The sequence below is a fragment of the Saimiri boliviensis genome, chromosome 10 (genome assembly GCF_048565385.1).
Source record: "Saimiri boliviensis isolate mSaiBol1 chromosome 10, mSaiBol1.pri, whole genome shotgun sequence".
Taxonomy (NCBI): domain Eukaryota; kingdom Metazoa; phylum Chordata; class Mammalia; order Primates; family Cebidae; genus Saimiri; species Saimiri boliviensis.
In genome coordinates, this window is record NC_133458.1 from 85489871 (window position 1) to 85503060 (window position 13190).

Consider the following 13190-nt stretch of genomic DNA (forward strand, 5'->3'; position numbering starts at 1 on the left):
GTGTTACACTATACCCAATGTGTAGTCTTTTATCCCTCCTTTCACAATACACAAAAATTAATTCAAGTTGGGTTTAAGATGTAATATGATATTAATATCTCCAAACATAAAAATCTTAGAGGAAAACCTAGGCAATACCATTCTGGACATTCGTATTGCAAGTAATTCATGACAAAGTTTTCAAAAGCAAATTGCAACAAAAACAAAAATTGACAAGTGGGACTTAATTAAACTGAAGAGCTTCTGCACAGCAAAAGAAACTATCATCAATAGAGTATGCAGATAATGTACGGAATGGGAGAAAATATTTGCAAACTATGCGTTTATCAAGGGTCTCTTATCCAGAATTTATAAGTAACTTGAGTATCTTAACAAACAAAAAATAAATTACCTAATTGAAAAGTTGCCAAAAGTCTTGAATAGACACTTCTCAGAAAACATATATGTAGCCAACAAATGTGAAAAAATGCCCAACATCACTAATCATTAGAGAAATTAAAATCAAAACCACAATGAACTATCAACTACCACCTATCACAGTGACAATTAGTAAAAAGTAAAAAAAAAAAAAAAAAAAAAAAAAAAAGGAAACAAAAAACAGATGCTGGTTGACTGAGGAGAAAGGGGAACACTTATACACTGTTGGAAGGAATGTAAATCAGTTCAGCTGCTGTGGAAAGCATTTTGTCAATTTATCAAATAACCTAAAATGGAACAACCATTCAATGCAACAATCCCATTTCTTGGTATATATCCAAAGTGAAAATAAATCATTCAGCCAAAAACTCACATGTATTCACGTGTTGATTACGGTACTATTCACAATAGCAAAAACATGGAATCAACCCAGGTGCCCATCAATGGTGAAATGGATAAAGAAAATGTGGTGCATATACACCATGGAACACTACACAGTCATAAAAAAGTATAAAATCCTGTCCTTTGCTACAACATGGCTGCAGCTGGAGGCTTTTATCATAAACTAATGCAGGAATAGAAAATCAAATATTGCATGTTTTCATTTATAAGTGAGAGCTAATCAGTGGGTATACTTGGATGTCAAGATAGAAGCAATAGACACAAGGAATTGCTAGGGTAGGGAGAGGAGGAGATTAAGAGCTGAAAAACTATCTATTGGGTACTCCACTCCCTGGATGATGGTATCATTGGGATTATTTGTATCCTAAACCTCAGCATCACACAATATACCCTTGTAACATATCTGGACATGTGCACCCTGAATCTAAAGTAAAATGCGAAATTATTTTTTAAAAGATGTTAATGTTACCATCTTTTATAGCGCATTGTAATATTATTAATAAAAGTGCTTTTACTTATATAATTTTCATAATCATGAGATGTACAAAGAAGATATTAGTTCAGATTTTTCTGATGTAGATACTAAAGTTTAAAGATTTTAAGTAATGTTCAGGTTTATAGTTAAGAGGTCAACTAGCACTCAGATGTTTCATGACTTCAGGTTGCCTAAGTACAGTCGATGTTGAGCATCTTAATAATTATTTACCGAATTCTTGCATTTGAAACCACTTAACAGAGTTTTTATTTGTTAAACTAGCCATTGCCCACATAGAAAATGCTCTAAATTCTACCACACTAGATTATATTTATGGTCTATTTCCTTTCAGTTTTTTTCTATACAAATGCAAATTAAATAAAACTGGGATCATACAATGTATTTAAATTTTTATCCTACCTTTTAATATATTGTGTTTTTCCAGTGGTTGCAATATGTATATATGTAAAATATGTATATTTTATATGTATATATAATGTTAATATGGTGTTAATATTGATATTAATATGTGTATGTATGTATATATGTATATATAGATATATATATATAGATAGATATATATATATACACACACATAAGAAACAGTTGACCCTTGAACAATGTGGGGGCTAGAGGTGCCACAGTCGAAAATGCACATATAACTTTTGACTCTTCAAAAACTTAACTGGTAATTGTCTACTGTTTTCCAGAAGCCTTACCAATAGCATAAACAATCAATGCCTATTTTACATGTTATATCTATTATATGCTGCATTCTTACAATAATGTAAGCTAGAGGAAAGAAGATGTTAAGAAAATTATAAGGAAGAGAAAATACATTTATATTCATTAAGCAGAAGTGAATCATCCTCCTTGTCTTCAAGTTAAGTAGACTGAGGAGAGGGAGGAAGAGAAGGGATTGGTCTTGCTGCCCTGGTGGTGGCAGAGGCAGAAGGAAATCCATATATAAGTGGATCCATGCAGTTTGAACATGTTATTCAAGGGCCAACTGTATGTTTATAGTATTATGAATATTATAAAACTGTATATAGTTTATGATTATGTTTCTGTTATAGTTTAATCATTTCCCTACCAGTGTTTTCATTTTTTGTACTATAAGAAGAAATATGGCTGTCATTTAAATACTGTATACCATAACTTTTACTTCCTTTCCAATTATTTTCTCAGACAAGATTCCGAAAAGTTAAAAAATCAAGTATTATTTTTATGTTCACAGCATGCATTTTCTTTCTGTAAACAGCATCTGAATTTTCCTTTGTGATCCATCTCCATCTTCTTTCCACCACTTTGATTCAGGCAGGATGATTCTCACACCCTGCTCTTTGCTAAGGGAACTGAACCTATTCTCTAACCATAGTGATTGTTTCAGAGAGATACATGTGATCAAAGTCTTGCCAGTAAGATATAATGAGTTATTACCTTGTGGTTTACAGAAAATCATTGAGAAGTTGAAGTCCACTTTTCAGCCAGCTTATTAAACTGGTAGAATGTAAATAAGCCTAAAGTGCAGTTTTCCATCTTTCATCTTGAAGGAGAGCCACCTGCCTGTTGAAAACAGAATTGATATGAAGAGAAAGAACCATAATCACACCTTGGAGCAGTAGTATCCAACACAAGCACTGCTGGAATTTTCACCTATTAGTGAGCCAACCCACCCCTTTTCTCATTAAGAGCATTTTCAGTTGGGTTTTTGCACTTGGAAGCAAGAGCGTTGTTTTAGTGCACTGGCTCAAAAGGGTATTAATATGTTTGAAGATCTTTACACATGTTGCAACATTAATTTCCAGGGAGCACTACCAGCCATGTAGTACTTATATCTATACACCAATATTGACACAAGTAATATGAATTTTTTATATGTGAAAATCATTTTAATTTCTAGAATTCTTTTCACATGTTTAGGAATCTTTTATATTTCTTCTGTGATTTGTCTGTTTATGACCTTTGACTGCTTTAGGTTTGAAGGATGCTAGTATGTTCATTTTTAGAGATCTTTTTTCATTAAGCATGCACCTAAGCCTTATATGTATTTATGTCATATTTGGTGCAGAAATATTTCCCGTTTGTCATTTATTTATACATTGGAGTAATGCTATGTGTATGATATATTAAATATGTAGTTTATTTTTTATTGCCACAGTTTTTACTATCAGGATGTTCTTTATATTCCCAAGATGAACTAAAACATTTGCCAATATTTTCGTAGCCACATTATACTTCATTTTAAAATTTAACCTCTACCGCCTTTGGAATTTATAACTTCATTTTGGAATATTTTGCTTTTAAGTCACAGGAACTCTGGAGCTGTCAAAGGTGGGGTTATCCTTACGAAAAGGACAAAGAGTTTCACCGAACCCATGTTCTGGATGCAGCCACAGCTCAGGGAGACACAGGGAAACAGGGCAGGTGTGCCACTTGCTCTGTGTCTCTGTTTCCGTTTCTCTGGCTCGTGTTCTCAGTATACTTCCATGACTATCTCATTTGTTTTCTCTGCTTCCCTGTCCCAGAAAGAACCATCCAACCATCTGAAAAAGATTAAATCTGGCTTTTACTCCCAATCCGAATTCTTAGCAAAGTGACCGTGTTTTTCTAATTTGAATACAGTGCTGAATATCAATCTGAAACAAGGTCGCGTTGGATAAATCCTGGCTGCTAGGAGCCCATTCTCTGTGGATCATATTCCATATACCAACAAATCAGGAGAAAGCTAATTACCAGAGGAGAGAAAATCTTTTGAGCTGAGGAGATAATCAATAGGCAGGTGGTCATTAGAGATGACCCAACCTGATTATTTTCCAAATAGCTTTCTTAACAAAAAGTATTGGTGTGCTATCTTTCCCTTACTAATTTATAATATTTGCTTTATATTATCTTAAACTTATAAGTGCATATATGGCTCCACTAAGATTTTCTTATATTAGTCATTTGTCAGTTTTTAGAACAATTTTTATCACCATTATTAAGATAAATTTCTTTTTTATTTGTCATTTAAACTAAATTTATTTTTTATTATTTTTTGTTTATTGTACTTTAGGTTCTGGGGTACATGTGTAGATCATGCAGGATGGTTGCATAGATACATGCATGGAACTGTGATTTGCTGCCTTCATCCCCCCCATCACCTGTATCTGGTATTTCTCTCCTCATTATCTCTCCCCACCCTCCCCATGCCTCGATGTCCCTCCTCTAGCTACCCCAAACTAACCACGGTGTGTGATGCTCCCCTCCCCGTGTCCACGTGTTCTAATTGTTCAACACCCACCTAGGAGTGATAACATGCTGCGTTTGGTTTTCTGTTCTTGTGTCAGTTTGCTGAGAATGATGGTTTCCAGTTTCATCCATGTCCCTAAAAAGGACATGAACTCATCTTTTTTTATGGTTGCATTGTATTTTATGGTGCATATGTGCCACATTTTCTTTATCCAGTCTATTGTTGATGGACATTTGGGTTGGTTCCAGGTCTTCCTTTTGTAAACAGTGCCTCAATGAACATTCGTGTGCATGTGTCTTTATAACAGAACGATTTATAATTCTTTGGGTATATACCCAGTAATGGGATTGCTGGGTCAAATGATATTTCTATTTCTAGGTTTTTGAGGAATCGCCACACTGTCTTCCAAAATGGTTGAACTAATTTACACTCCCACCAACAGTGTAAAAGTGTTGCTATTTCTCCACATCCTCTCTAGCATCTGTTTTCTCCAGATTTTTTAATGATTGCCATTCTATCTGATGTGAGATGGTATCCAATATGGTTTTTATTTGCATTTCTATCATGACCAGTGATGATGAGCATTTTTTCATATGTTTGTTGGCCTCATAGATGTCTTCTTTTGTAAAGTGTCTGTTCATATCCTTTGCCCACTTGTGAATGGGTTTCTTTGTTTTTTTTCTTGTAAATCTGTTTTAGTTCTTTGTACATTCTGGATATTAGTCCTTTGTCAGATGGGTACATTGTAAGTTTTTTTCCCATTCAGTTGGTTGCTGGTTCACTCTAATGATTGTTTCCTTTGCTGTACAGAAGCTCTGGAGTTTAATTAGATCCCTTTTGTGTATTTTTGGCTTTTGTTTCCATTGTTCATGGTGTTTTAGCCATGAAGTCCTGAATGGTTTTGCCTAGATTTTCTTCTAGGGTTTTCATGGTGTTAGGCCTTATGTTTAGATATTTAATCCATCTGGAGTTAATCTGAGTGCAAGGTGTCAGAAACGGGTCCAGGTTCTACTTTCTGCACGTGGCTAGCCAGTTTTCCCAACACCATTTATTAAACAGGGAATCCTTTCCCCATTGCTTGTTTTTGTCAGGTTTGTCAAAGATCAGATGATTGTTGATGTGTGATGTTGCTTCAAAGGCTTCTGTTCTGTTCCATTGGACTATGTCTCTGTTTTGGTACCAGTACCATGCTATTTTGATCACTGTGGCCTTATAGTATAGTTTAAAGTCAGGCAGCATGATGCCTCCAGCTTTGTTCTTTTTGTTTAGCATTGTATTGGCTATGCAGGCTCTCTTTCCATTCCATATGAAATTTGAAGTGGTTTTTTCCAGTTCTGTGAAGAAGATCATTGGTAGCTTGATGGGATAGCATTGAAGCTATTAATTACTTTGGGCAGTATGGCCATTTTCATGATGTTGATTCTTCCCAACCATGAGCATGGAATGTTTTTCCATTTGTTTGTGTCCTCTCTTATTTCATTGAGCAGTGGTTTGTAGTTTTCCTTGAAAGGATCCTTTCATCCTTTGTTAGTTGTACTCCTAGGTATTTTATTCTCTTTGTAGCAATTGCGAATGGGAGTTCACTTTGATTTGGCTCTCTGTTAGTCTGTTATTGGTGTATAGGAATGCTTGTGATTTCTGCACATTAATTTTTTATCCTGAGACTTTGCTGAAGTTGCTTATCAGTTTCAGGAGATTTTGGGCTGAGACGATGGGGTCTTATAAATATACAATCAATGTCATCTTCAAATAGAGACAATTTGACTTCTTCTTTTCCTAATTGAATACCCTTTATCTTTTTCTTGCCCGATTTCTCTTGCTAGAACTTCCAATAATATATTGAATAGGAGTGGTGATAGAGGGCATCCTTGTCTTGTGCCAGGTTTCAAAGGGAATGCTTCCAGTTTTTGCCCATTCAGTATGATATTGGCTGTGGGTTTGTTGGAAATAGCTTTTAGTATTTTATAATATGTTCCTTTGATACCTAGTTTATTGAGGATTTTTAGCAAAAAGGGCTGTTGAATATTTTCCAAAGCCTTCTCTGCATCTACTGATATAATCATGTGGTTTTGTCTTTAGTTCTGTTTATGTGATGGATTACGTTTATAGGCATGTGTATGTTGAGCCAGCCTTGCATCCCTGGGATGAAGCCTACTTGATCATAATGAATAAGCTCTTTGATTTGCTGCTGCATTCTGTTTGCCAGTTTTTTAGTGAAGATTTTTGCATCAGTGTTCGTCATGGGTATTGGCCTGAAATTTTCTTTTTTTGTTGCATCTCTGCCTGGTTTTGGTATTAGGATGATGTTGGTCTCATCAAATGAGTTGGGGAGGATACCCTCTTTTTGTATTATTTGGAATAGTTTCCGAAGGAATGGTACCAGTTCCTTTTTGTACATTAGGTAGAATTCAGCTGTAAACCCGGCTGTAAACCAAGTCTGGACCTGGGCTCTTTTTAGTTGGTAGGCTATTATTTGCTGCCTCAACTTCAGCCCTTGTTGCTACTCTATTCAGGGATTCAACTTCTTCCCGGTTTAGTCTTGGGAGAGTGCAGGTGTCCAGGAATTTATCCATTTCTTCTGGATTTACTGGTTTGTGTGTATAAAGTTGTTTGTAGTAATCTCTGATGGTAGTTTGCATTTCTGTGGAATCAGTGGTGATATCCCCTTTATTGTTTTTTATTGCATTCCTTTGATTCTTCTCTCTTTTCTTTTTTATTAGTCTGGCTAGCAGTCTACCTATTTTGTTGATCTTTTCAAAAACCACCTCCTAGAATTGTTGATTTTTTGAAGGGGCTTTTGTGTCTCTATCTCCTACAGTTCTGCTCTGATCTTAGTTATTTCTTGTCTTTTGCTAGCTTTTGAGTTTTTTTGATCTTGTTCCTCTAACTCTTTCTATTTTGATGATAGGGTGTCAATTTTAGATCTTTCCTTGTTCCTCATGTGGGCATTTATTGCTATGAATTTCTCTCTAGATCAGGCATCCCCAAACTACGGCCCATGGGCCACATGCGGCCTCCTGAGGCCATTTATCCGGCCCCCCACTGCACTTCAGGAAGGGGCACCTCTTTCATTGGTGGTCAGTGAGAGGAGCACAGTATATGACGGCCCTCCAATGGTCTGAGGGACAGTGAACTGGCCCCCTGTGTAAAAAGTTTGGGGACGCCTGCACTAGACACTGCTTTAAATGCGTCCCAGAGATTCTGGTACGTTGTGTCCTCATTCTCCTTGGTTTTGAAGAACATCTTTATTTCTGCATTCATTTTATTGTTTATCCAGTCAACATTCAGGAGCCAGTTGTTCATTTTCCATGAAGTTGTGTGGTTCTGAGTTAGTTTCTTAATCCTGAGTTCTAATTTCTTTGCACTGTGTCTGAGAGACTGTTTGTTATGGTTTCCATTCTTTTGCATTTGCTGAGGAGTGATTTACTTCCAATTATGTGGTCAATTTTAGAGTAAGTGCGTTGTGGTGCTGAGAAGAAATGTATATTCTGTGGATTTGGGGTTGAGAGTTTCGTAAATGTCTGTTAAGTTCGCTTGGTCCAGATTTGCATTCAAGTCCTGGATTTCCTTATTGATTTCCTGTCTTGTTGATCTGTCTAATATTGACAGTGGAGTGTTAAAGTCACCCACTATTGTATGGGAGTCTAAGTCTCTGTGTTGGTTATTAAGGACTTGCTTTATGTATCTGGGTACTCCTGTATTGGGTGCATATACATTTAGAATAGTTAGCTCTTCTTGTTGTATTGATCCTTTTACCATTATGTAATGCCCTTCTTTGTCTCTTTGTTGGTTTAAAGTCCATTTTATCAGAGACTAGGATTGCCACCCCTGCTTTTTTTTTGCTCTCCGTTTGCTTGGTAAATCTTCTTCCATCTCGTTATTTTGAGTCTATGTGTGTTTTTGCACTTGAGATGGGTCTCCTGAATACGGCTCACCAATGGTTCTTGGCTTTATACCCAGTTTGCCAGTCTGTGTCTTTTGATTGGGGCATTTAGTCCATTTACATTTAATGTTAATATTTTTATGTGTGAATTTGATCCTGCCATTTTATTACTGGTTGGTTGTTTTGCCCTTTGATTGGTTCTTTTTTGCAGTGACTGGTACTAGTTTTTCCTTGCTGTGCTTAGTGCTTCCTTTGGGAGCTCTTGTAGGGCAAGTCTGGTAGTGATAAAATCTCTCAGCAATTGCTTGTTCATAAAAGATTTTATTTCTCCATCACTTATGAATCTTAGTTTCACTGGATATGAAATCCTAGGTTGAAAGTCCTTTTCTTTAAGGGTGTTGAATATTGGTCCTCACTCTCTTCTGGCTTGTAGGGTTTCTGCAGACAGATCCACTGTGAGTCTGATGTGCTTCCCTTTATGGATGACCCAACCTTTCTCTCTGGCTGCCCTTAGTATTTTTTCTTATGTTCAACCCTGGTGAATCTGACGATTATGTGCATTGGGGTTGCACTTCTTGAGGAGTATCGTTGTGATGTTCTCTGTATTTACTGATGGAGAAGGCTTTTTTTTTTTCTGCTTTTCCTGGGTACTTTATTAGGCATGACAGCAATCAGTTTGCTCACCACAGAGGGGATTTTTCAACACAGTAGGAGAGCCTTCCCCACCTCCCTCCACCACGATCACCAGTTGGGGCAAGAAAAAGGCAGAGGCCGGCTGCAAAAGCCCCTCAGTAAGTCATCTGATACACGGAGGCGTGCTCCCTGAAGCTGGTAACAATGAGGCGGTTGTTGGACGAGATGTCACAGCATAGGATCGGGGACATCTCGGGTACCTGGAACACGTTTGTCCCCACTGGCATGCTGTAGATGCCGAGCAAGCTGTCCATCCCCACGCTCGCCCACCACTGGCCGAAGGGGGAGAACTTGACGCTCAGGATGATGCGGTCTTTCTGCCCCACCAGCTGCCACCAGCTGTCACTGGTGCTCTGCAGCCACTGCAGGCTATTGGCCATTCCCAGCAGCAGCCAGTCTTCCTGGGGGCTGTGGGACAGTCTCATTATCTGGGACTCGAATTGGTATTCCAGAGGTTTTGGGATACTCCTCTGATCCCAACACCGCAGGCAGGCATCCAGGCCCCCAGTCCAGATGCTGTAACCTTTGACCGTGATGTCTTTCACTCCATCAGGGAAACCCCTGAGGTCCCTGACCATGCTCTGGTCCTGCATGTCCCAGATCCTGACCACACCACTGGTGAAGCTGGAGAAGGCCAGGTTGGCATCCAGGTCCGCGGCCAGGGTCTGGCAGTTGAGACCGGCACAGGACAACTCCTCCTTCACGTGCAGGGAGGGCACCACCAGGTCCCACATGCTCACACTGGGCAGTTTGTAACCCCCTGCCAACAGGCTCCTACTGTTTGACGACAGCAGGCAGGTGTGCAGGAAGGCCCCAGGTATCTGTACAGGCAGGTGGCTCTCAGGGAACCTGTCTTCAGCCACCTGGCCTGTCAGACTCCCCAGGTTGGGGAGGTTCTCCTAGATAATATCCTGGAGTGTTTTCCAGCTTGGATTCATTCTCCCCGTAAACTTCCAGTAACTGATCACGCGTAGATTAGGTTTTTTCACATAATCCCATATTTCTTGAAGGCTTTCTTCTTTTCTTTTCACCCTTTGTTCTCTTTTCTTGACTTCTCATTTTATTTCATTGAGTTGATCTTCAATCTCTGATATCCTTTCAATCTCTGATCTATTTGGCTATTGAAACTTATGTATGCTTCTCAAAGTTATTTTGCTGTGTTTTTCAGCTCCATCACATTGTTTATATTCTTTTCCAAGCTGGTTATTCTAGTTAGCATTTCTTCTAACCATTTGTCAAGGTTTTTAGTTTCTTTGCATTCGGATAGAACATGTTCCTTTAACTCAGTGAAGTTTGTTATTACCCACCTTCTGAAGCCTGCTTCTATCAATTCATCAAATTCATTATCCATCCAGCCTTGTTCCCTCGCTGGTGAAGAGTTGTGATCTCCTGCTGGGGGAGAGGCATTCTGGTTTTTAATGGTTTCATTCTTCTTGCACTGGTTTCTTCCCATCTCCTTGGATATATATAGTTTTGATCTCAGGTAGCTGCTTGGGGAGGCAGCCTTTCCTTTGTCTGCCTGCAGAGGTGCTGATGGGCTGCCACAGATTCAGTGGAGCTCCTGTGTCTTTTATTTACTCAGGAAGATCAGGCTGGCTTCTGCAATGGCAGCTTCCGTTCTGCCTACTGAGCTCAATCATTCCTGGTCACTCTCTAACTGCTGTTTTGGGTGTGAAACTCTGGAGTGAGAGATTTTTAGCCTGCTGGGCTTTGTGCGTGGGGTGGGGAGGGGGAAGGGGGTACCCATACTGCCATATGGGCTGTTTCCCTGTTTTCACTTCCCCCTCTTTCTCGGGGGTGGTTGGCTCTGTCCAGCTGGCTTTTTGGCTTTCGCAGCAGCCAACGCTCCCACCTAGATCTATGCTGACAGTCCTGGGGCCTGCCGAAGTTGCTTCTCTGCCCTGTTCAGGCAGCTCGCTGAGGCTTTTTAGCCCAAAAAAGATCTCCTATTCTGTGGGTTGTAGAGGGCTTGGGTGGAGCGCTGTATCCAAACTGAAGTCCCAGAGGGGGAGATCCGCTGGTCCTCTGGTCAGTTGCATGCACCTCCTGGGTGGGGCAGTGTCCTGCCTTGCCTCAACTTGCTCTATTTGGTTTATACCCACTGTCCAACCAGACCCACAAAATGAACCTGATACCTCATTTGGAATTGTGGAGATCTCTCCCTGCGAGCTGCTTTCTGGAGCTGCCTCTTATTTGGCCATCTTGGGATCCCCCCAGTAACACAAATTTCTATTTATTCTTCCTCTCTTCAAATTTGTTATCTGTCCTTTCATTTATTCTTCCAGGAAAATTTTGTTAAATACAGGAATGAACTATTTTTATAGTTACTATTACAATTTATTTAGAAAATATAGTACTTTAATTATTTATCTTATAGCTGACCACTTTTCTAGTCTATGGTAATTCAAATAAATTTGTAGTTCTCCTAAATTTCTGATACATAAATCATATAATTATCAATCATACGTCATTTAATCCATTTATTTCTCATTACACCTTTTTATTTCCATTTGACATCATATAGAATTGGTCAGATGTCCAATACACAATGAATGTGCTGGTACCTGATACTTACTGATGCTTACCATGTGTCAGATGCTATCAGCAATTAATGGAAATTATCTTATTTAATGTAATGTTTTTATTTTTCTCATTTTTCTGACAAAGAAACAGGCTTAGCAAGGTCCAATTACTTGATCAAAGTCACACATCTTGCATGTGGTGGAGCTAGCATGTACACATGGGTCAGTCTGACATCACTAACAATATTTGTAATGATTATCTATAATATATGTTTTAAAAAATGAAAAATGACTGGGCATGGTGGCTCACTCTTATAGTCCTGGCACTTTGGTAGGTCAAGGTGGGCAGCTCACTTGAGGCCAGGAGTTAGAGACCAGCCTGGTCAACATGATGAAAACCTGTTTCTACTAAAAATACAAAAATTAGCAAGATATGTTTGTGCATGCTTGTAAAGTCAGCTACTCAGGAGGTTGAGACATGAGAATAGCTTGAGCCCAGGAGGTGGAGGTTACAGTGAGCCAAGATTGTGCCATTGCACTCCAGCCTGGCGACAGAGTGAGAATGTCTCAAAATAAATAAATGCATATATAAATAAATTTAAAAATATTGGAAAAAAAGGAAACAAAGTTTCCCTTTTATTTGCAGAGATAGGGTTATTCACTTAGAAAGCTGGAGAATTTTGGCCTGGCGTGGTGGCTCACGCCTGTAATCCCAGCACTTTGGGAGTCCTGCTGAGGTGGGCGGATCCTAAGGTCAGAAGTTCAAGAACATCCTGATTAACATGGTAAAACCTCATCTCTACTTAAAATACAAAAATTAACCTGGTGTGGTGGTGTGCACCTGTAATCCCAGCTACTCAGGAGGCTGAGGCAGGAGAATCACTTGAGCCTGGGATGCAGAAGTTGCAGTGAGCTGAGGTTGTGCTCCATATCGTGTGACAGAGAGAGACTCTGTCTCCAAAAAACAAAACAAAACAACAAAACAAAAAAGAAAGCTTGAGAATTTTACAACAAATTAAATGTTTCACAGTTCTAAAACCGTCACTGGTGAAACTTTCTGTCTTTGAAAGCTTTGTGAAAATAATTACTTGATTTTATTTTCATTCTTCTCGATGGTTAATGGTCTATTCAAGTTATTTGTTTTTTCTTGGGATAATGTTGATAACTGCTTTTTTCCCCTAGAAAATTGTCAGTACAATCAAGAATTTCATAATTATGTTTAACCAAACTTCTGATTTTTATTTTCAAGAAAGTGTTATAATATTATAGATAGCTCTACTCTTAGAATGATATGTTTGCATGACAGATTGAATCTAAAAAATGCTCTTAAATGGAAAGAAAAATAGTATGCAATTGTTCAATCATATGCCAAAAAGGATTTTCCTTTTCATTCTTTGTTTAAGAAGGCTACTGTATACAAAAATTGTTCAATGCACAAACCATTACCTTTTTGGCATTTGTGCATGTTTTTACTTTACAAAATATTATAACTTGATTTTTGAAAAATGAACAATGCCTATACTAATTAAGGCAGGTTTATGTTCACATGTCATCTTCTAAATAGGT

The 13190-nt window shown here is 38.5% G+C and overlaps 1 protein-coding gene across 1 annotated transcript; it reads right to left on the reverse strand.

The window, feature by feature from the left end:
• Positions 1–9197: 9197 nt before the first annotated feature.
• On the reverse strand, positions 9198–11813 carry LOC101031305 (transducin-like enhancer protein 6). The gene is made up of 2 exons (XM_074378829.1): positions 11796–11813; positions 9198–10001 (listed from the first exon to the last, which is right to left on the reverse strand). Exons 1-2 carry the CDS (start codon positions 11811–11813, stop codon positions 9198–9200), a joined length of 822 nt encoding a protein of 273 aa, XP_074234930.1.
• Positions 11814–13190: the final 1377 nt, after the last annotated feature.